We start from the raw sequence: 24,792 nt of genomic DNA on the forward strand, positions 1-24,792 counted from the left end.
CCAGTGAAATCGTGCAGGTGCTTGAGCTTCATGAGAATGACTCGTGACTGTGTTCAGGTCCAGCTCTCGTACCCGGAGAAGAACAGCTTCAGCAGCATTCCTCATGAAGCAAAGCACACGCCGCTGTACGAGAGGTCCTCTTCCATCAACCCCGAGCACACACAGGCTGCTCTCTGCAACGCCTCCTCCTTGGACGATGAAGAGAGCTCTGGCACGACTGCCAAGTGAGTTCAACACAACACTAAACTCTCTGTTACGGTTTCCATTCATGGTGAAGCTGTTAGAGATCATCAGTCTGTCACGTTCATCCTCCTACTGGTAGTCGGACCACTATCATTTCATTTGGGGCAAAATGTCTCTTTAAATGTGCAGTAGGTAAGACTTATAAAACTAACTTTCTGTCATATTTGCTGAAACTGACCCTATGTTCCAGTAGAACTACATGAAGCAGGTAATAATAATAAAAAAAAAAAAATCCGGCTCCTCTGGCACCACCTACAGCCTGTAGTTTGATTTGCAAAAATCCACAGCTCGCTGTTCAGATGCTCCAATCAGGGTCTAACAGAGTGTCAATCCCTGCTGATGCACACGCATTCATTCTCCCTTGTGGGGGGAGGGGCTTAGGAGACAGTTTTGGGCTTTAGCAGAAAGGGGGGAGGGACTGAGAAGTTGACGATGTAATGTTTTTTGGGCTAAGTCCTGGATCTTCGCAATCGTACCTACGGCACCTTTAAAGTGTCTATATGTAGCTTTCAGTTTGTGTTGATTTTAGCGTCCGCTTTGGATTAAAGCGGTAGTGTTTTTACCACACCTGCTGTTAAAGTTCTTTTCTTTAGGCTGCTGTATTACTGAGTTAGCATTACGGGAAGGTCATGTAGTTGCGATGAATGTTTTGCTTGGACAGAAAATCATTTATTTACAGTAAGAGAATAAGTTACAGATGCATCGTTGCATTTCAAGTGTTGCATACGGTAACTTAGCCTGCTTTGGATGTCTCGTGAGCTAAACCAGGTGTCACTGTGTCACGAGCCAAAGCATTAAGACATTGTTGTAGCAACCAACGCCATAATAACTTAGATTATTATAGCGCATTTCCTGAAACCCACGGACGCTTTACACAAGTACAGGAGACCAAAAGAAAACAGTATGCCAATGTGGACTGAAAAGAGAGAAGAAAAAACTAAATGGAAGGGGGACGTAACTTAATGTGGGCCACTGATGTACAACCACATCGCGCAATCTCAAGTTATTTTTTGAATGAAATTACATATCTGAAGGCCAATTCGGGGTCGTTTTTTAATAATTTACAATCCCGTAATTGTCTCCATCTGTCGACTCGTATATCCCCTGTTGTCTGTTACTTTCCCTTTTAGCTTTTAGTTGTCCTTCGTTTCATTTCCCTTTTCCTGTGATGGCCCTGCCCCAGTATCAGCCATAACTACAACAGATAACTTCTAAAATAAATTTAAATACATACAATTAGGCCTATATAAAGAAATCTCCTGCTTCCTTTTACCTGGCTGAATACAATAACACGGGCTTTTCCGGTGTTACAAAGAAATCTGTGACCCGTCAGAATGTGTTACTGTAGCGCCGTCTATCGGCCGCAAATCATTCTGTGACTGCGTGGGAAAAATTGGACCCATGCAAAAGGCATTAATAAAAACAATATAAAAATAGCGTTCTTTAGTCTCATTTGCTGTTACAGGTCATTTATGATGAAAAATTACAACGTTTCAGAAACATTTATAAGCTACATATAGTTACTTTAAAGCTCCATTGTGTAATCTTTTGAGTTGATTCTTAGCAAAAAACCCTTTTGTTCTTTCACAAATATGTGCTCATTCATGTGTAGTTACTTCTTCCAACTAATCAAAGTATTCTTGTTAGCGTAGAATCTGCCATTCAGAATCATTCAGAATACATACAAGCGAGTTGCTTGAATGGCGTAATTGAATTACCTTATTTCCCTCTTCCTTTAGCTTTCCCTCGCACCTCCGTCGCATCAACTGATCTCTGACCCTGCTCATGGAGGAACATATTTAGCCTACGCTGTAAACATTGCCTTACGCTATTAATCTCATACAATATACAGAACGGACAAAGTCGTACTGGAAGCCATGTTAATCTTGGCATACGGCCACCGTAGAAGTTAAAACGCGCTCGGAATGGGAGGGGCTAGAAAGTAATATTCAGTCGGTTGTCATATACAATTTCACCGCTAGATGGGAGACGATTCTTACACAATGTAGCTTTAATGTCACAATAATAATTGGATGTGTTTTGTGACGCTGTCCATCTTTGTCTTTTTAGATTGTACTGTTGATTTTCCTGTATGAACACATCACGTTGTGTTGTATTTATGGCACGCTGCCAGCCAGAGGTGATCACTGGTTTCACCTGTGTGCATTTCTGTTTGTGTAGTCATGTTAGTGACCATCAGGGAGGATCATGGGAGAAAAACGGACATACTCCACATTCTGAGAACGCACCAGAGGAAGACCTAGGGGACCAAACAAAAGTGAGTCAAACATCAGGAACACTGGTCCGAGATGTCAGCAGGTGGGTAAAGTTTGGGCTCTGTGTCCCGTCTGTCCTCAGGCTGAGCTGTGTGCGAGCATCCCCTGCCTGCTCTCCATGCCCACCAGGAACCACATGGACATCACCATCCCACCGCTGCCGGCCGTGGCCCCCGAGGTCCTGCGGGTGGCCGAGCACAGACACAAGAAGGGCCTAATGTACCCGTACATCTACCATGCTCTCACCAAGGTATGGGGGGGTGCTGCGCTCATCTCCACATTCTGATCATGTTTGACAGTCACGGGCCATGGCCTTTTTTTTTTTTTTTTTTTTTTTTTTTTTTTTTAAATCTGTGTTCGTGTCCAGTCATTGTGATGCTCGGCATTCACAGACACCTTATTTGTGAGTGGAGTTGTGGCACCGTGCAGCATTTAGGGAACGGTGTGTCTTTTTGCAGGGCGAGATAAAGCTGTCTGTCACCATTGAAGATGAGGCTAACAAAGAGCTGCCTGCAGCAGTGCAGCTGTTTCGGCCAATCCGTCAGTACGTTTACGGCGTGCTCTTCAGCCTGTCGGAGGCCAGGAAGAAGGCTGAGAGACTCGCCATGAGGAAGAACTGCCTCCCTGAACGTGAGTCCTGTGGTTGGATAGCGCTTTTGTAATGCTGTATCGCATCCTGTACCGAGGTCACTGTGCCCGACTGATTCATTGTTGGTCCTGCTTTAGTTCTATCAACTTTTCTTAACTTAGGAAATCAGATAATTCAAAATAACAGGGTTCCGCTGGGCCTTAAAAAGTCCACCTACAAAAAAAAGACCACAGCCTACAACCTCCCTTAGCTTAACCATTGTAATTCTGTAAAGTGTCCTTGGGTTTCATGAAAGGCGCTATATAAATAAAAGTTATTATTATAATTATTATTAATATTATATGAAACTAGATGGGCTCCAAAGTTACGCTAAGTTTTAGCGAGGAAAAACCTATCATGGGCATTTTCAGGATGAATGGCTTTAGGTATATACCAGTATTTCCTCTATGTGGATTTGGAAATGGCGGTTTGTTGTTTGGACAGACCTGCCCCCCCAGTGCTAAAAGAAAAATCCTAAAGGAAACACTGTAAGGAAAACGCTAAAGACTGGCTACTTAATACTCACTGACTATAGAGTGTGTAGAGTTGCACTTTATTGTGTTGACTGCTGTAGTGTGTTCATGTGAACCAAAAAGCACATTAATGTAACCGTTTTGGGATCCATTCTTAATGTAAACATTATATTTTTATTAATGGGCGTTTCTCAATCTGTGTTCTTCTATTGACTTGTGTTCTTGTGTCCCTGTGAAACGTCATCTCGTGTTGCCAAAGTAATGTCCCAATACATAAGTTCGCATTTCACCAAGAACATTTAAGATTCCCGGAAATGTTCTTGACGCGCCCATTTTACCGAGGATGAATTGGTTGGTAACTTGAATGAACTTCGCACCACCCGTATCCCAACATTCATTTCGGCATTCAATGATAGTCGGGTTTCCGGTAGGGCTGGGCGATATGGACCAAAAGTCATATCCCGATATATTTTGGCTGAATATCGATATACGATATATATCCCGATATTTTTTCCGCAAAGTGAGAGCAAATGTTCAGTCAAAGCCAAAATCAAATATGACATGTCACATGTAGTTTCATAGAAACAGTTGCAAAATCAAATAAATAATAAACCGGTTTCTTCACCTGGTTCATGATTAAATGCTCAGCTGTTCAAATAACAATAAAATGTAAACCTAAATACTGTATAACAGGAGTACCTTTTTTGAAATCAAAGCTCCATATTTGTGATTCGTTCCAAAGGTCAATTAAGCTTTTGATATTAATATAATCTACTTTGTTCAAAATGTAATGCCTCATGCCTGTAAGCCTAGGTTTATAGTCCCATTCTTCCACTTGATACTGCTTCCACTTAAGTAAACTAAAAGATGAACTATCGACTACAAAACAAAGAAACTAATTAATGTGTTAATACAAAGAATATTTATTATGATCGGTTCACAAATCTGAGTCCAAACGGCTTCAAGGTGAAGTTTAAAACAGACTGAAATGTCCAGGCTAATTCCTCCACTATTTATTTCTGTATGTATTTATGCGTTACATGTAATTTTAACGGGCACTGAGCTCCAGATCCTGCAGCCGCAGACGGTCTCTGCTGCCCCGCTGTAGCTTCTCTCCGTCCGCCTGCCGCCGGCAAACTTAGTGGAACTTTCCGCCGATATCGACATACAGGTCGTCCTGGACTACGTGTAAGATCCTACCGATCACCACTCTGTCTTTGGCTGGTCCGATCTGGATCAGCGGGGACCGCGCAGCAGCGAGGCAAAGCTGTGTTTTTCCCGGGGAAGAGACGCTGCGGCTGGCCACGGAGACTCTCCGCCTCCCGCTGCCGCCGGAGCTCAGATTGCTGGTCGAAGGCGGCATACATAATCATAAAACACATTGTCACCTGTTAAATGTTATTCATTGCGGTTTGTTCTTTTCATTTCCTCTATCGAACATAATTAAGCAGTACAAAAGTCCGGCATCTTTAGCGTTGATCTGAATGCTTCGGACCCCTGTTCCAAGATGGCGGCGGTTTTGACGTATGTTTAGAACCTCAAGGCGACATCTGTGTATATATCTATGGGAGCAAGGATCACATTTGAACTATATCGATATATGCGATATGGTCTAATTCCATATCTCATTTAAAAATATATCGATATATTTTTTATATCGATATATCGCCCAGCCCTAGTTTCCGGTACATAGACAGCAGAAAAACGGGACAATTTAAAAAATTTTTGCTATCTTATTCATCACTAAAATTAACTTCTGAGAACATTTTAGGCGAGAAATGAACGGTTTAGATTTCTAATATAGGCAGTCTTTTCGGAACTCCATAAAGTGCACCTGCCGAGGCCGCTAGGTCATCGCTCGGACAGTCGCGCTCGGAGACCCCGCTGTAAGCTGGAGGTCTTTTAGACCCGTCCTGTAAATAAGAGGCTTTTATTTCGCCGTTGACGGATCGTTTGTTTAAATATCACAACATATGTCCATCGTAAGATTAATGGGAACCTGTCTTTTTGGAGTTAAACTCCACAAGCACAGACAGACAGACAGACAGACAGACAGACAGACAGACAGACAGACAGACAGACAGACAGACAGACAGACAGACAGACAGACAGAGGCGGGGGAGAGAGATGTACCCGTTTCTTTTCGGGAGACTTGTTTAAATTATGCTATAATTTCTTGAAATAAAATTTCTTGTTTATTAATTTGTCATGTCAACATTAAGTTTAATTATGACATCACATCAAAATGTAATATCCAAGGAATCTGTAATTTTATTCCATAGCAACATTTGATAACATTTATTTCTCATAGTCAGGACCTTGTAATTATTATTGTATATTATTATTATTGTGATTATGGAAACATGGTTTTAGTATGATTGGTGGAAAATGGGCTCACTGTCAAAGAGCCTGAAGCGAAAAGTTGTGGAAAAGCCCAGCTTTAATGATGAATGGACTGATAAGCAGGTCCTGTATGCCTCATTTTCAATGAAACGATGCTGTGGCAAAATAATAATAATAACACAACCAGCATCATTATCAAGAATGAAGAACACGAACATAACGATTTCGACAAGAGGAGGACAAGAGTGAACTGAGCAGACAGAGCAGATTTAAATATCGCTTTCTACATGTTTATGCCGGTCTACACAGGTGAGTGCATTGATAAGTATTGGCTTTTACCTCACGAAGGTTTTAATGTAGCCTCCTTACAGTAACAAGACTAGCGTTAGTTCATCTGCCCCAGCGGCCGTTGGTAATCCTCTTTGTATTGTTCCCAGTCAGAGATATGAGTCAATCAAACTACCGTAAATAACAGGTCGCGCAACTGTGAACGTTGTAATTTGGCATGCGGATGAGAGAGTGCTTCAGCATTTCAACCATGATTTCAACACATCAATAACTCTCTTGCACACATATTGCCAGCGTGCCATTGGTTAAGGTCCCGCGTGCCCATGGTGGCACGCGTGCCTAATGTTGCCGACCCCTTCCATAGGCTATAGCCTACATTGGATTTAGTATTTAGTTCATATTTTTGGTGTATTTGTTTTCGGATTTATTAGAAGTTGAGTTTGTCTGTATGATAAATTAACAGTTGTACATAAAGTGGTAACACATGCTGTGACATGTTTTGTAGACTAAAGGGGAGACACCAACCTTTCTAATTTGAATTGCTAATTTCCATCTACCTGGGCATATACAGTGCACTACAATAATATAGAAATGATAATTCCACATAACGCAAATAGGAACACATAGGACACACCAGTACATATTTATTTTTTTATTTAAACTGACTTAAACTTATACACTAATAATAGTAGGGATCGCGTTCCACTCTTTTGAATAAGTAAGGGGTGTATGAGCTAAACCATAAACAATAAAATTAAAGCTCAATATTTAGTTTTATTTTTCAATATTATTGCAATAGTTGTAGCATTATGAGGTTTTAATACAAAGTGGTTATATTGTGGTTTTTATTTCTAGCTGGTGTTTTGGAGCCCTGCAGGTAGCCTCTGTGCTGGGGGTGTTGAGCAATAACAGGAAGAACGCATCGTCTCAAACTGTTAACAGTTTTTTCTGTGCTTGTGAACTTGCGAGTTCATTCTTCCAAGAACAACCAGCAAGAACGTTCTCCTCAAGAACACAAGTCCGTTCTTTGCATTCTTGAGATTGAGAAACACCCATTGCACCAGGTCAGAGGGTTCCCTGTACAATTTGCAGCATTAGTTCTCTGTGGCTCTCTTTCATATTCAAGCAAAGTTGGCATTGAAACTGAAATATCTCTAATCGAAATTTAAACGAACCGGGACTTTGTGAATCGGTGTTGTTTCCATTCTGCAAATCAGCTGGAGCTGGAGCCAGAGAAAGTTCTCAGTCGTCATTAATTCCTTGTCAAATTAGTTTCCAATTCATTTTTCTGTTCAACTAACTGACATTGTTGCCGCTCTCATGTTCTGCATTTCAAATGTTACCCCGGTTTAATTCTCCAAACACTTTACAGCTGAGTGTCGCAGAATGGCAGAAAGTAATCCTTCTTTCTAAATGTTAAGTGGAGGAGGTTTCGTAAACAACTCTCACTACTCGGAGGTCAAAGTGCTTTTAGTCCGAGGTTAACAGATCCCGGTAGAGCCCGACCGATGAAGGATTTTTAAGGCCGATATCGATACAAATATTTGGTGATTTAAAAATCCGATATTCCGATATATCGGCCGATGTGTAAAAAAAAAAAAAAAATCCAGAAACGCTTAACAAAACATGAACAGATTTCCCTAACATTAGTTATTTGTAGTTATTTATGAGTCCTCACTAAAATAATATGACAATGCAGAACAGAGGAACATCAAAATATATTAAAGTTCTGATAAATAAAATGTATAAAAATACAAACTTAAGATATGAAACTTTAAAGTCCTTTGAACAAAAACACTAACAACAAAAGAAATCAGTGTAGAGTGGCCTCTGGTGGACAAACAATGCAACGCCAACACTCACAACACGGTTGAAGGGTGTTTCGTCCGTTTTTATTTTATTTTTTTAAATATTGCCTAATATCGGCCCGCCGATATATCAGTCTGGCTCTAGATCCCGGGATGCGTGACCCAAGCCCTGATCTCTTTCAAATGTTGTCCCCCAGATACACATGTCATGGTCAAAGAGTGGGCCGCCTACAAAGGCAAGACTCCCCACACTCCAGAGCTGGTGGAGGCTTTGCCCTTCAGGGAGTGGACCTGTCCGAACCTGAAGAAGCTGTGGCTGGGGAAGGCCGTGGAGGACAAGAACCGCAGGATGAGAGCCTTCCTGGCCTGCATGCGCTCGGACACTCCGGCCATGCTGAACCCTGGCTGCGTCCCCACGCCCCTCCTGGTGCTCTGCTGTGTGCTGCGGTGAGTGCTGCGCCCTGTTTGGACCACAAGTCCACTGGGAAGTCAATTGAAAGGGAGTTGAGGATGTTTTCCGAAGACCGTTTTGGTATGTGTAACACTTTTGACCTTCTGTGTTTTGCTTCAGGTTTATGTTACATTGGCCAGGCGTAAGAATTTTGCGTCGTAATGAACTTGACGCTTTCCTAGCCCAAGCGCTTTCTCCTAAACTTTATGAGCCTGACCAGCTGCAGGAACTGAAGGTGATTGTGTATAGTGTTTGTTGTACGAGGAGTGTCTGAGAACCACACACAGGTCATCCACGTCCAGGCCACAATCTGCCATCCTGTCAGTCGCCCCCCTTGGTCTGTATGTATTTAACGGCTCTGAGGGCCCTTATTTTAATGATCCAAGTGCACGCCGTGAAGCGCCTGGCGCAGCTGCGTTTAGGGCGTGTCCAAATCCACTTCTGCTAGTTTGACGGCGGAAAAAAAGGTCCGGGTGCATGGTTCAAAAGGGCTGTACTCATTAATTCAGGACTAAAAGGGTTGTCTTCATTAATTCATAGGTGTGTTTTGGGCGTAACACGCAATAAACCAATCAGTGTCATCTCCCATTCCCTTTTAAAAGCCAGGCGTGTTTGTACCAAGGCGTATTGCTATTATGATGGCAGATTTGCACCATAATATTTTTATTTGTAATCTTGTGTGTGTGTGTGACAAGCATAGTGTGCGCGCGCTATGCACGAGCCTAGTTAAAATAACAATGAAATGCTGAGATATTAACTTCAGACCTGGTTTTTGTTGGTCAATGGCGCGATCACCTCCCACTGCCTCAAGATAGCAATACGCCCAGAATTCACCTGAACACACCTCCCTGTAAGACCAGCACGCCCATGGGCGTACAGATGGGCGCAAGTGCATTTGCTATTTAAACGATGTGGGCGCTGGAGACACTTGCGTCGGGCTTTGCGCTGCGCCGGGTGCAAGATAGGGCCCTAAGTGTCACTTTGATTGGCTCCGGTCAGAGTTTGTTGTTCTGTAGACACTCCTCACATTCTGCAGACTCAACAACATGCTCGTACAAAGAGCGTGTTGTTTCTAAAGCCGTAGCTTTGCACTAAAAGATGTATTTTTTTTTTATTTTTTTTTGTCAAGCTTGAGGGGTTCTTCTGCCACGTGTGGATGGTTTTTATCAACCCCATGTCAGACCGAGCTCTCTTCTCATTTGGCCCTTGTTAATGTAAACCATCCACACGAGCTGTACTCTTGGGTCCCTGTGGTCTGTCTGTGTGTATCTCTGTCTGCTCTTCGCTGTGCCACAACATCCAGGTTGCGTCTGCTGGCTCTTTGTTTCGGCTGGATTACGTCGTGTACTGCTGTGTTTTGGCAGCTGGGAGTGAATGGGCTGCTTTTGCTTGCTCTGTGCTTAGCTTTGCCCTTCCTTAATCTGAATGCTCAGTGGGGCTGTGGAGGAACATACTTGGGCTGCACGATATGAGGAAGATATGCAATGACGTTGTTGAATATCACGATAACATCTGTGATAAACGAACAATATTCAGCATTCTGCTAAAATACAACAAACTGCTTGTTGAATTTAAATCAAAGGAAAGGAAATCATTTCCAACATTGTTTTATTGAACAAATTGAACATTGAATTGAATATAAAAGGCACCACTAAAAAAGAATGAGTTGCATTTTAAAGTGCAGTTTTCTGCAGATATTTTCTCTAAGTCTCTTTCCCGATGTGTTCATCGCGCCAGTTGATATCGCCACGACGATATATATATATATATATATATATATATATATATATATATATTTATTTTTTTTTAGCGTCGTGGCGATATCAACTGGCGCGATGAACACATCGGGAAAGAGACTCAGAGAAAATATCCGCGGAAAACTGCACTTTAAAATGTAACTCCTATATTGTGCAGCCCTAGAACATACTGTCCTTTTTTTTTTTTTTTTCTTTTCTTATCTGGACATTTTCTAAGTTTGGATGTTTCTCTTCCACAGATGGACAACCTGGACCCTCGCGGAGTCCAGCTGGCTGCTCTGTTCATGAGCGGCGTGGACATGGCTCTGTTTGCCAACGACGCGTGTGGGCAACCGATCCCCTGGGAGCACTGCTGTCCCTGGATGTACTTTGACGGAAAGCTGCTTCAGAGTAAACTCATCCGGGCCAACAGGGAGAAGGCCCAGCTCATTGACCTCTGTGATGGTCAGGTAGCGTCAAAAACACATTGCTACTGAAGACCTTAGTGTGATCTTAAAGCTTTAGTGCGTCGCTTTTTGATATCAATGAACGTCCGTTACATTCAAGCCGTTGCCAAATGAGTTGCTACAAAGCTAATGAAGACTATCGGCTCCACGCAACTCTCTCTGGATTTCTTAGTATCTTCCACTCGAGTGAAGATGGTTACCTCTTCTGAAGAGTCCATCATGTGTTTTTTAATCCTCTGTACGGGGGGGGTGGGGTTGGTACGTGATCCCGAAAGGCTTGTGTCATGTGGACGCACCGACAGTTTTGTTGCCATTACTTAGAATTCCTCATGGGGGGGGGGACAGAAACTACGCACTATAGCTTTAACAATGTGTTACGCTCATGTCTACAGGCAAATGTTTTTTTTTTAGCTCTAAGGTGGCGCAGAGACGGCGGTCAGACCCACTGCCTCCCCACTCTCTCTCTCCATCAATTCTGTGCCCTTTTTCCTTTGTTCCCTTACATTTTTTTGGTTTTGTCTGTTTTTTATCTTCTAGCTCCCTGTTGGGTTCACGGGCTCAATTGTGTTTTAAGCCCCCACCGTCGACTTCAAGGCAGCACTGCGACCGTCGGCTTTAAGGCACCTAACCTTAACCCTAACCCTTGCCTAACCCCTTAGTGCCTTCCATGCAGCACTGCCTGGAAGACGTTGGGGGCTTAAAACACCAAACACCGGATCACAAGCCTGCTATACATTTCTCAGAGCTGGGAGTTCATATAACCTGACATCACCACTGTGTTAACGACAACATTTTGAAGTTATTAACATTATTTACATTCTTAATAGACAATCACAATATATATACTATATAAATATAAAAAAGAAAACCTGGTCCACCTACACAAGGCGACACATTTCCACTAGGGGTGGTACGGTTCATGAAAAAACACCCGACCCGCTCGGTTCGCTAGTCTCGGTTCGGAGCGTGTGTGTGCTGCACGGTTCGTCAGTACACTGTTAATGTGCACTAACCTCTTACTGCCGTAGTGGCCACTTTCGACACCTATGTTAAAACACTTAACTGGAAATAACGAGCAGGATGAGTTTGACGAACGCAACCCATGGCAGCTGATTGGACGATCGCGTCACATGGGTCTTGCTGCTCCGAAATTTCAAAACCGATTTTAATGGCGGCTCGTTCAGAATACGATCTCGTATTTTACGAAAACAAAAAAAGTTTCTGAAAACATTTTAAGCGAGAAATAGGCCGTGCAGTTGCTGAATCTGTCTTCATTTCAGTTCGACAAAGGTCAGTTTAAAAGATTTTTGTCAGATTTTGAAAGACACCGAGCCGAGCGCTCCTCAAGTGGAGTGGGGTGCTGCTGCTGCTGCAGGTCACGTCACATGCAGAAATGTCAAGTGGGAGAGAGGCTGTGTGTCGGAACATTTTGGATTTCACGTTACCTATGATGAAATTAAACAATATATAGAACTGCCACTGTGTGCATGTATTGTGCAACATGCATTCAATATGCTAATTTTAGCTATATATCATATGCTGAAGTATATTCTGGAGTGTTAAAGATTAAAAGAAAAAATAACTAGAACCGAAAACCGTGACCCCTAAAACCGTGATATGAACCGAACCGTGGGTTTTGTGAACCGTACCACCCCTAATTTCCACTGAGGGTATAGACAGGAAGTCAGATGACTCGGAGTCTTATAGTCAAATAGTCTCAAAGTAATGAGTCGTACAAATCGGGATGGGGTGCACACTTTCAGGCTTTCATGGTGTCACACTCAGTTGTTCACATGAAACGTGACAGAAGTAGATGTTACAGTAGTAAGTGACAGTCGGGTTTTGCTAAATTGCCTGTGCATTATCTGATTTATGCCTATGTGTTAAAACTTGCAAATGCAACCAATAACTTGACTTATATCTAATTTGAAATGTGTTACCATAAACCCCCCTCTCCCTGCCTCCTTTACAAGCACTCACAAGAAAGTGAATACACACTGATCATAGTCACCTTATGCTGCCCAAACTCAAGTGCAATTGTATTTGTTCTCCCGGTTAGAATTATGCTATCGCTAGTTGGTGTTTTAAACAATATCTGTAATTTGGGAACATTTAGCATACACTGTGGGTGAGCGGATGGTTTTACAGTACACAGTGTCTCCCTCAGACATGGATCAGATTTTTTAGTTGTAGCTGACCTGGAAGTGGAATACTATACTGTATGGGAAACACTCCATCAGTGACTAGGAGGACAAAATACAATTCTAGCCCGAAATGACTTTGTACTGTCTCTCTCTACACCGTTTGTTGGTGTCAATAAATATTAGGGCTGTCAGCGATGCGATTAAGGACCGAGCATAACGTGTTAATTTTTTTTAATTGCATTAATCGTATGCCGCCATTTATTAATTTATTTTCACTTCACTCGGCTTTGCGTCGTGCCTAACAGGCTACTATTTTGACCTTTTGCCGCAATTTGCCATACTTCCTCGTAACACATCCTGCTGCTGCAGGAATAGCAACGTGGATTTGGTTCCTCATTCCGGTGCCACTGATATGCCTGTGCTTCTCTCTGATGCTCTCAAACAGTTACAGGCAACCGAAACATCGCTGCACGTGACGCTAGTTAACACTACACTCGACAGCAGCTAATGTTAGCCTACTGCTAGCTAGTAGCCCGATTAAACACGGTTGCAATGCTGACAGCTAAAGCTAAACGGTGTAAAGTTTGTCTGTATTTCACTGTAGAGGATTCTGACACCGGGATGTAACAATCTGCAGCTGCCGTTGTCGGAAAAACCTACAACCTCGTGGTGCATTCAAAGTTATTGTTAAATGCCCTTTTCCAATCTGGTGGTTGTTTTTGTTGTTCAACAGCTTTTTACTAGTGAAATAAGTTATTGTTATAGTTATTACATTATTATTAAATCATTTAATTTTGACCATATGACCTTAGTAATAAACAAGTCATTCTTTAATGTCGCCAACTGTTGTTTAGTACCCTTCTTTTTTTTTTGTTTCTTAAAAAGTATCGGTTCAGGCACCGCTTTAGCACCGGTATCCAAACCAAATACCCAACCCTGATATAGACTCTAGATTCAAATGTGTGACTAGATTCACACATTTTTTGTTTAAATTAAATAAATAAATAATAAACAAATACAAATCTTAAAGTCAAGTTCATAAAGTCACTTTCTTTACATTCATTTGATTCCCAATAAATATACATTGGTAAGAATTGCTTTCCATTGTTAATATGTACTTAAAAACAGTTCTGAAATGCAAAATAAGAGAATTTTAATCATGTGATAAAACACGCGATTAATCGCGATTAACTATAGAAATTCAGCGATTAATTGCGATTCAAAAAATGTAATCGTTTGACAGCCCTATTAAATATTATTTTTATATTTATATATTTTGTATTCATCAGGAGAAACAACACAGAATCCACATGAGCTTTTATATGATTCAGAAATTTTATTTAACTATCACTTCTGTCCTCCCATTATTATTATGATTATTATTATTGTTCGTAGTAGTAGTATTACAAAGATTCTGTTGATGTGTGCTTTCTTTAATGCCAATCGGCGGGGCTCTGAAAACGTCAGCACTTATTTCCAAATAGGCCTAATCACATATTGGGAATCTAAACGGTTACTTTGTCGCCAAGAAAAATGTTAAAACATATAAACAGCTGTTTTAAGTTAAGGATGTTAAGGCTGGCGATGCTAAGCGAAGTAATCTTAATTCCGCTCTAAAACAGAAGTAAGATTAATGAATGACAGAAGTGCCCTAGTTCAGACAAACCATAAGGTCAATATTAAGTTTTAGTTTACACAGGAATAATTAACACTGCGATATGAAGAGGACATATCCTTTACTTAATTCAGGAAGTCCTTCCTAAATAAAAGTGTCAACGGTTTACAGTATATTTGGTTAATCTATTATTCATGTGTAACAACATTGTAAAGGTAAAGCTTCTGAAATATGAAGATGTGCTGCTTCTCTCTTATGTTTTGTTAAATTATTATCTCGACAATCGTACTACAGTATCAGTCGTACTACAGTATCAATCGTACCACAAACATTGAAAGTAGAAATGGTGCGCGTATTGATGTGTGTGTTTACACTGGTCTCTCTCTGTTCAGCCTGAGGTGGTGGCCAAGGTGGAGATGATGCGTCGGAGCATCCTGGAAGGTCTCAACTTCACTCGGCCACCCCATCCTCCTCCGTTTCCCCACCCTCCACCTCCTCACGGGATGCCTTTCTACCCCCTGACTGGCTCCTACTACCCCCCACCCCCTATGATGCCTCCTCCGGGGCGAGGCAGAGGGATGCCTGGTGAGTACAGCCACCAACGGCTACAACACTTCATACATTTTCCATTTGGCTAGTTTCTAACTTTCTAGTTCCCTCCCTAAACCATTGTGAAAGATTGCATATTTGTGTTCCTTGTGCTGTGTCTTAGACCAGGTACTAGGGGTGGGCATCACCAGAGGCCTAGTCTCGCTTTTGACAGACCTTCCTCCACAGTGCTTTCCTATGTTTTTGTGTCTAAGTGACTGATGGAAACAACAATCTCTGACATTGGTCCAGTATTAAGCGAGATCGCTGCAGTCAGCAGCGGAGAAACAAGCTACAATGTAAGTTAACAGGGCAATTGTCCAGTTTGTGTTTAGCTTCACAAAAGTGCTTGTTTTGGCACTGAAAGACTCAGATTAATATTCTAAGTGTCTGACAACATTATGGAAAGGATCCCTTCAGAGATAGACCTTTAAAACCTCTTTGAGACCTTGAGTGCAGTTTAAGAAATTAACAATTATTTAAAGAAAGGCAGCATAAAAAAAAATGTTTTCAGCCTTGATTTAAAAGAACTGAGAGTTGCAGCGGACCTGCAGTTTTCTGGGAGTTTGTTCCAGATATATGGAGCATAAAAACTGAATGCTGCTTCACCCTGTTTAGTTCTGACTCTGGGGACAGGACAGGACCTGAGAGGTCTGGGTGGTTCATAGTGTAGCAACAGATCAGAAATGTATTTTGGCCCTAAACCGTTTAGTTATTAATAAACCAGCTTTTGCTTATTTTGAAATAATTTTTTTGAGGGACAGGAAGCCAGTGCAAAGACTTCAGAACTGGGGTTCATTGTAGCTTGTTTCTCCGCTGCCGACTGCAGTGATCTCTTTTAATACTGGACCAATGTCAAAGATTGTTGTTCCCATCAGTCACTTAGACACAAAAACATAGGAACATAGGGTCCAGGTTGAAAAAAAAGGTAGAAATTAAGGACATACGGCGGAATTTCCGTCAGAAATGGGGCAATCCCGGTGGAAGGTCGTGGATATAGACTACCAGAGGCCTGACGATTTGATATCATCGCGGTACTGTATGTCACGATAGGATATTATTACGATTTTAAACATATTGCAATATTCTGCGATATATTGCAATTTATTACCTTTTTTCCTACTTCAGATTTTTCCCAATTTCAAATTATGTCCCCAAAAGGAAACTTTGTCAACATCTTGTTTTATCTAAAAAGATACATTTCTCTGTTTCTGTATTTCACTTAAATTGTTTTGCTGCAAAATGGGATTGTCAAGCAGACAAACTGACATCACATATATAATAATAGATCCATATTTGGCATCTGTGTATCGATACAGTGTTGCCACGGAAAATATCGCAATACTATGCTGTATCAATTTTTCCCCCCCCAGCCCTACCAGGTACCAAGATGTGAACTATATCAGTTCAACACTCACAAGAGAATGTTACGGCACTTACCCACTGCTAGTACCAGCTCGAGCTCGGCTCGACTCGGCTCGATGCCCCCGTCCTCCATTTTCCATTACGGATTAACCCAACACACTCACATAGAACGTGGAAGGTGTGTTTTTTTTCTGATTCTCGGCATGTGGCTGTTTGCCAGAGCGTAATGCGCTTGGCGCAGCTGCATTTAGGGCGTGTCCAAATCCACTTTTGCTAGTTTGACAGCGGAAAAAAGGGTCTGTGCGCTGAAGGGTTGAACTTAGTGTCTTCATTAATCCATAATTAATTTAAACATTAAACCAATCAGAGTGTCATTCCCATTCTCTTTAAAAGCCAGGCGCGGTTGTACCTTGGCGCATTGCTATTATGATGGAGAATTTGCACCGTAATATTTTTATTTGTAATCTTTTGCATTTTTGTGTGCTGGTGCGCTTCCCTGTGTGTGTGTGTGTGTGTGTGTGTGTGTGTGTGTGTGTGTGTGTGTGTGTGTGTGTGTGTGTGTGTGTGTGTGTGTGTGTGTGTGTGTGTGTGTGTGTGACAGGCCTAGTGTGCGCGCGCTGTGCACAAGCCTAGGCACATTTGACTAATTCACTGTTAAACTAACAATGAAATTCCCCTGAACACATCTCCCTGTAAGACTCAAAGATGGGCGCAGGTGCATTTGCTATTTAAACGACGTGGGAGCTGCGTCGGTCTTAAACTAGCAAAGACACTTGCGTCGGGCTTTGCGCTGTGCTGCGCCGGGTGCAAGATAGGGCCCCTTAAAGCCGTTATATACTAGACGCATCCAAGGTGACGCGCAATGTCAAAATTATGTAATATCTGGCCGGCGCGTCCGATTTATGGCGCGCGAGCCAAAGTCGCGCACAGCTTTTTTTTTTTCAGCGGCGCGCAACAAAGCGGAAACAGGAGGCCTGAATGAGTTCGCCGACAACCGGATGTCAGGACTCTCAGAGTGACTGCAGGTCTGTCTGGTAAACTTACTGGGTTAAGATGAGCTCTTTTATGGTGAATGAAAGGCTTGATCCGATGAAGTAGGTCATTGAATCAAATCGAAGCATTGACGGCAATATTGCTGCCAGTTCTGCCGTTGTTTACCTTTTTCTTCTTCTTCTAGCCAGTAGAAAGAGCAACGTCAGTAGCCTTTGCTCATTAGCGCCACCGGTGTTCAGGAGAAGACTGCAACTAGTGTCGCGACCACCAGCGCAGGTATAAATAGTCACGGCGATTTCATGACGTCACATATGCACGCGCCAGCTCGGCTGCGGTTACTGTAAAACAGGCATTAGTTTCTAAAGAAGCTGGAGGCAGTAAAAAAAAACCCACAGCTGGCTAAACTATTTAAAAATGCCGGGTTTGTTCAGAACACCCCCGTCTGTCGCTAGCAATGATGACGCAGTGATTAGTGACGATTCTCTCCGAAAAATCAGTAGTCTGCAGGTTTTCACGTCACCTTTTGGTATCGCCTCCGCTCGCTTGGAACCTCGACGGAGGTGATACTAAAAAAAGTACCTGTTAGCTACTACCAGGTACTTTTTTTCATAATAGATAAACAAAAAAGGTTGAGTCGAGCAGGTACCATGTCCTGGAAAAACGCCATCAGTATCATGGGGGAAACACTTGCACAGAATAACACCATTGTTTTTTCTCCTCCTACAAGGACTGCAACGGATGTCGTCCCAGGGTGGGAAGCTGGAAATAGCTGGCACCGTGGTGGGTCAGTGGGCGGGAACTCGACGCAGCCGAGGGAGAGGAGGCTTCCCTGTTCAGGTGGTGTCTGTTGGTGGACCCAATAGAGGGTACGTACAGAAAGAAGATGAGGTACACTTTATCGATCTGTCCTATTATTTCTTTGTAAACCAAGTGGACTTGGGTTTGTTCTTTTGCAGTCGTCCCAGAGGTGTGATTTCCACGCCCGTCATTAGGACGTTTGGTCGGGGGGGCAGGTACCACGCTCGAGCCTTCAAGAGTCAGGTAGCGTACCTGGTAAGTGAGTGATGAAGCACTCTTCACATGGAAGACCTGGGCCTTCACAATGCAATTCTAATGATCTATCCAGACAGGTACAGCTCATTACAGACTTCCCTTTGTTTCTTCACTAAGCGTAGAGATGGCTCCATGGTTAAGATGTTGTCTTGTTGCATGTTATACCAGCAGAATGTTTAGCAGGTTTTCTCAGAGACCCCAAAATTAACATTACCATGTCTGAATAAGTCCATTTTAGAGCTGGGCGATATGGAGAAAATCATATATCACGATATTTTTGACCAAATACATTGATGTCGATATTGTGTCGATATTGAAGGGTTCACTATCACAAATATTTACACGGTCTGTTACTGACTTGAAAGACAATGGTCAAGTTGTTTATTTGGCATGGGTTCAACTTGAATTCGTCACTTAAAAGTGACAGCTGAATTGTAATGAAGTTGCTTGATATTGATATTGTAGTTTGTGCACTTACTGTATATAATGTGTGATTTGACAATGAATGAGCGACATTTCCTTGACAATGACTGAGTCCTCAATTTCCATTTCCTGTACGTCTCATCTAGAGCTGGGCGATATGGAGAAAATCAAATATCACAATATTTTTGACCAAATACATTGGTGTCGATATTGTGGCGATATTGAAGGGTTGACTATTGGTGCTTTCACAAATATTTACACAATGAGAGTTTTGATAAATAATCACCAATAATGTTAGTCTGACAAGCCAGACCCAAATCAAGATGTCAGTTTTGGGAACTCGCCATTAGCAGCGCTCATTCCGATGGGCTGGATAAACAGTTGTCTTTCAAATTCCCGCCCACCGACTCTATACACAATGTGATTGGCCTGACCAGAATTTGGTTTTTCCAGCTCGCAAGCCAATGGAGAGTTGCTAGACTGACCCTGGCTGCAAATTACATTTGCTGCCACTAGGGTGTGTCTAGATTTCTAGGCTACAATAATGTGGATACCATGGCAAATTATAAAACCGTAAGTACATAAATAATTAAATTAAATCACTTCACTGTAATGCAACCTTTAAAACCAGGAAAAGACAACACGTGTCATATCACGATATAACGATATCCAAAATGTAAGACGATATCTAGCCTCATATATCTTTGTCGATATAATATGGATATATTGCCCAGCCCTAGTCCATTTTACACAAAAGTAACACCATAATGCTTTCAACGTTTAAATTCAGAGTTGCCACATCAGTGGAAAGCTAGTTTTGTTTCACCCTCTTCACAGCTCTGGAAAGGTATCGCTTAAGGTGTAGACACATGTAGCCGACGGCCGACCGTTGACAGAAAACCCCGTCGATATGATCAGTCCAAAAAACTGCCACAGAACAGACCAAACAGACGAGAGGAGACGAGACGTAATACATCTCTATAACAGCAGGCGGCGCTAATCTGTAATGTCGCCCAAGAAATGAAAACCGGCAGCTGATTGGACGAACGCGTCACATGGGTTTGTTTTCTCCGGAAATTCAGACCTGGACTGTCATGGCGGCCGTTCAGAATACGATCCCATATTGTACTAAAATAGTTTACTGAAATGTGTTTCTGAAAACATTTTAAGCGAGAAATAGGCCATGCAGTTGCTGAATCTGTCTTCATTTCAGCTCAACAAAGGTCAGTTTAAAAGATTTTCATCAGATTTTGAGAGACTGTAGTCCCCTCATTCCGCTCGTCATTTCCGGGTGAGTCCCGACGGCCCTGCCGCCGACCGAACATGTCAGGTCGGCCAAAATGAACGCAGACAGCCCCCCAGACGGACGACGGCACGGGACACACACCGAACAGATTTGAGTCACTGACCATAATTGGCCTGATTTGTCCCGGCCCTAAGAGGTGTGGCGAGATCTCGTCCCCACGAGTTTGCGCGATATTAAACGTGACGAGATTGTACCAATGACAAATTCAAATACAAACCATTTGGTCTCAACTACTGCCAGAAAGCACTTGGTAATGCTGTAACCTTGGTTCTCTCCACCATACATATGGAATAAGTAACCGTGTAACTGTTCGTTAAACAGGAGAGAAGCCATTTGAGTTTGTGGCAAAACCTTACAGTGCTTGTTTTTCATTTTGTGATTTTTGATTGAATAAAGGACTATTTTTCCAGTCTTATTTCTTCACTGAAGTTTTTCTCTAAAATAATGTTAAAGTCTCGTCCCACCCCTAGTATAGCTCCATTATTATGTTTTACACAATACACAATGACATGTATTTAATAAAGCAGGAAATCCAGTGAATGGGCTGATTCTTCTCATGTCCGATCACACCACGTCAGCCCAGCACTACCTCCTGATACATTTCTATTCGTGTCAACAGCATGTAACATGTAGTCATTCTGTGCTCGTGCACTGTTGGGCATTATACAGCAGGCAGGAGTACTGGTCCAGCGTTGGGAGGGCCCTTGGCACCTGTTGGTGACCATAGAACACGTCTTTCCCCTTGATATCACTACTTGGTGCTGTTGAGTTGTAGTGCGGCTCCCTCTTGTGCACCTGGTGCCAAATATCACTCCAGCATTGAATCCGGTCCCGTCTGAACAAAGCCACAACACACATGGAGGTACAACCACCTGTGGGAATATTATGGAACGAAAAGACGTTGTGTGAAGTTCTTAATTCGCCATCTCGCCCATTAGTAATATCCGCAGCAAAGCTCATGGGGGTCCTGGGTATTGGGTTTGGAGAGGAGATGTCAGGGAGTTGCATTCACAGCAGTCTCTGGCAGACATGTGGCCCTGCTGGCCCTGGGGGGGGGGTGCACAGTGGGCTCATGAGGCGTCACAGCTTAGAAATCGTATCCTACAGACTATAGAAAACAAATCTTTGTTTGGTATAGATCCTCGCAGAAATCGTACTATAATTAGGCTCGTTCGAGATGAGCCAGGCCTGTGCAGAATCGTTCACCGGCGATCGCCACCCAATGCACGCTGGGTAGATTTGTGTCCGACTTGATCCCGACTTGCTCTGTCACGCACACGTGGGCAACGATAACCTCACGAGATCGAGGCGGCCGCAGGTTTGAGACACAGGCAGCGCGGTTGCTTTCTGCCGACCACAAGACCCTGGGCATGCTGGGTAACCCCTGGCTCAGAATCGACTCAACCTGATGACGTTTTATCTAAACGTTTTATCGTTTTTTGAATCGGAAGGAGTTTAACTGCTATTTGTCTGATGTAAAGGCCTATTCTGTACAGAACACATGTTGCGTGGCTGATAGGGACGTTTAGAAGTCAGAATCTGTTCAGATTATAGATCATCTACAGTCTGGAGACTGTGTACAAGCTGATATTGGGGTCTGATAACATTTTATTAAATCGGAATTGAACCAAACAGGATGTGATTCTTTCTGTGACTTCCTGTTCAGCCTGAAGGCTGCTGGAAACTGCTGGAAACCGCGGCTTAAAATGCCCCAAAAAATAATCTTTAAAATAAAAAATTAAAATGATCATTCCCTATCATGAATCCTCTCAATCGCAGTATCAGTTAAAAATAATCCCAATCAGACATTTCCTTCATATGGTGCAGCCCTACTCCCGAGTCTTCGATGGTCGCTGTGGTGTTGCGCGTGATTTACTCTCTGTTTGGCATCAGTTGAAAATATGTCTTCTCTTTCGTTTGTACCAGAGTAAACCTGCTCATAAGTCTGGACATGATGCGGTGAAGGAGAGAAAGCAGCCCAACGCAAAGGAGAGGAAATCCTCCAGTGCACCGCGCGACGGCTCGACCACGGAGAACGGCGTGGAGGACGGGGAGCCTGAGCGGCCGAATGGAGACGAGGAGGAACGCGGGGCTCTCATCCAACCTGAAAGTGCCTTTAGCGGTGACTCCAAGACGTGCCGTTCTAATTCTCACTTAAATGCACTACACGCAGACAGCGGCTGCCATAGAGATGAAGGTCTGGAGGCCGCTGTCTTAAACAAAGAAGAGTAAGCTTATTTTTCTAGAGAGGGCCAAGGATGAAAGATGGAACAGGGTTAAGATATCTGGAAACTTGAGTTTCAATGTACCCTTTTTCCTTTTGAGATAGACAAAGAGATGAAATGTGTGAATCCCTCTCAGTAAACACCAGATGTAAGACACATGTTAGTTTAAGGAGTTGTTCACTCCATCGCCACGATTTCTACATGTTTATGAGCATGGCACTTTTCCTTCATTAGAATATTAAAGCTCCAAGAAGCTTTCATTTGGAAATATTTGAGTTCTTATAGGTTGATACGTCACCAATAGGGACTGTTATGAACTTTGTGTTGTCCGTTAACTGCTAAATGAAAAAAAATTGTATTGAAGCAACTCTGTCCGTCAGTTTAGAAGAGCTCCTGTGTCATTTCAGTCATTTAGCTGTAAGGGACATTTTAAGAAGAAGGCTCTAAAGATCCGGCTGATACTCGCCTTGGTTTCTGGAGTCAGGTGAGGAGCTGGAGTATTAATAGTATTAAACCGTTTAAACAAAAAAACCTTCTGCATGGTTCACAGATTCAGAGGTGTGTAGTTATTATGCATGTTGTCCTTTTCTTCCATATTTTACACGTCCTGTGCCCATTAATAACAAACTGCTGATATCAGCGATGGCCCCCAAAAAGGGGTTTAACTGTTTCTTTGGTGACCCCCTGTTGTTACATTTAATTAAAATGTATCTCCCCACTTTGAAATAGTATATTCACACAATCTTGTTCTCTGTTGCTGTTTTCTTCGTTAGTCAAATATCTGAAAGAAATCACATTAAAAGCTTGGATGAAAATCCCCTCTGTAGCCGAAAGCAACACGTGCTCCACTTTCCATTCATTCCTTCCTTTAGCTGTCAGCCAGCCATGAATTTGAAGATTGTTTTCACACTCCTACTACCACACCACAATCCTCTATTAATATTTGACTTCGTTCTCCTTTTCAGCTTTTCATCTTTCACTAATGATCAGAGTCCCCGCCAGAGCTACATATAGCTTACCTTTTTATGTGAGTTGATCAGTTTCTTCCTAACTCGTGGATCGTAAAAGAATGAACTGCCGTTGGCTTTGATTGAATATTGATGGCTTGTGGCATGGTGTATTTGAAGGCTACTTGGCTACAATGCTTAATAAAAACTATATTCTTTTAGTACAAGTTGTTGGTCGTTTATTTATCCCTCGTCATACTGTAACAGCATGTAGGAATTCACGTTTTACCTCGTCCCTGCTCACTGACTTTCTGCATAATTCAAATCCATGCATTTATTTTTAAAAGCAGTTGAGTGAGCAAATGCCAAAAGGCCACATACATGAGGTTTTTGCTTTTTGGAAATAGACCAAGTAAGACAGAAGTAGTACAAGCATTTTGTGAGGAAAAAAAAAACTGGTGAATCTCCCACAAATTACAACAGAAAATCTGACATGCTAATCACTCATAAATATCTCCTCTAATACAAAGTCCTAAAGGCCCTGACACACCAACCCGGTAATCGGCCGTCGGACAGTCTGGCGAGGTCAGTGACTCGAGTCTGTTCGATGTGTTCCGTGCGGTCGTCTGTTGGAGGGGCCATCAACGTTCATTTGGGCTGATTTGACACGTTGAATCGGAAGGCAGGCAGTCGGACTCAATGGCCAATCTGATTGGTGGAGCGCAAACCTGGAAATGACGAGTGGGATGAGCCTGACTAACTCCTCTCAAAATCTGACGAAAATCTTTTAAACTGACCTTTGTCGATCTGAAATGAAGACAGATTCAGCAACCGCGTGGCCTATTTCTTGCTTAAAATGTTTTCAGAAACACGTTTCGGTGAACTGTCTTCGTAAAACATGAGAACTTATTCCGAACGAAGCTGCCATTATGCCCCGTTGTAAAATCCTGGAGCAGCCAGACCCACGTTCATCCAATCAGCTGTCGGTTTTTATTTTTTGGGCGACAATATAGATTAGCACTGCCTTGCTGTTCTGGAGACGTATTACGTCGGCGTCGCTTTGGTGTGTTCCGAGGCACTTTTTGGACCTCGGGGAGCCGACTGATCAGTCCGACTGCCTTTTCTGCCGACGGACGGGTTGGTGTGTCAGGGGTTTAAGAAATCCAAGTGGCTGAAGATACTAAGAATAATAATCTGAGCCTGTCAGTGGCAAAAATGGCGCTTTTAGTGGACGCTGACTCTGTGCATTTAACATGGATGCTGGTAACGGCGTTCTCGCTCAATACTAGACTATAGGTTTCAAAAGATGGTAAAGATTTTGGTTCACATTAGTCACTTAGAACTCAATGCAGGGGAAAATAGGGTCCAAGTTGAAAAATACTGGAACACCATTATTTATATAAATTAGCACACATTTATT

The 24,792-nt window shown here is 42.6% G+C and overlaps 1 protein-coding gene across 1 annotated transcript in view; it reads left to right on the forward strand.

Annotated features, from left to right (window-relative positions):
• The window catches only part of LOC114554228 (constitutive coactivator of PPAR-gamma-like protein 1 homolog), a 35,389-nt gene extending 11,832 nt beyond the window's left edge, over positions 1 to 23,557 (forward strand). The window contains exons 7-17 of the mRNA XM_028575925.1: positions 58 to 224; positions 2,425 to 2,521; positions 2,602 to 2,769; positions 2,978 to 3,149; positions 8,257 to 8,506; positions 8,631 to 8,745; positions 10,507 to 10,716; positions 14,865 to 15,057; positions 18,146 to 18,284; positions 18,375 to 18,471; positions 22,127 to 23,557. Of these exons, the coding sequence (XP_028431726.1) occupies positions 58 to 224; positions 2,425 to 2,521; positions 2,602 to 2,769; positions 2,978 to 3,149; positions 8,257 to 8,506; positions 8,631 to 8,745; positions 10,507 to 10,716; positions 14,865 to 15,057; positions 18,146 to 18,284; positions 18,375 to 18,471; positions 22,127 to 22,432 (1,914 nt within the window). The 3' untranslated portion in view covers positions 22,433 to 23,557. The remainder of the gene's footprint in view (positions 1 to 57; positions 225 to 2,424; positions 2,522 to 2,601; positions 2,770 to 2,977; positions 3,150 to 8,256; positions 8,507 to 8,630; positions 8,746 to 10,506; positions 10,717 to 14,864; positions 15,058 to 18,145; positions 18,285 to 18,374; positions 18,472 to 22,126) is intronic.
• The last annotated feature ends 1,235 nt before the right edge of the window (positions 23,558 to 24,792 follow it).

This window comes from Perca flavescens, chromosome 4 (genome assembly GCF_004354835.1).
Source record: "Perca flavescens isolate YP-PL-M2 chromosome 4, PFLA_1.0, whole genome shotgun sequence".
Classification (NCBI taxonomy): domain Eukaryota; kingdom Metazoa; phylum Chordata; class Actinopteri; order Perciformes; family Percidae; genus Perca; species Perca flavescens.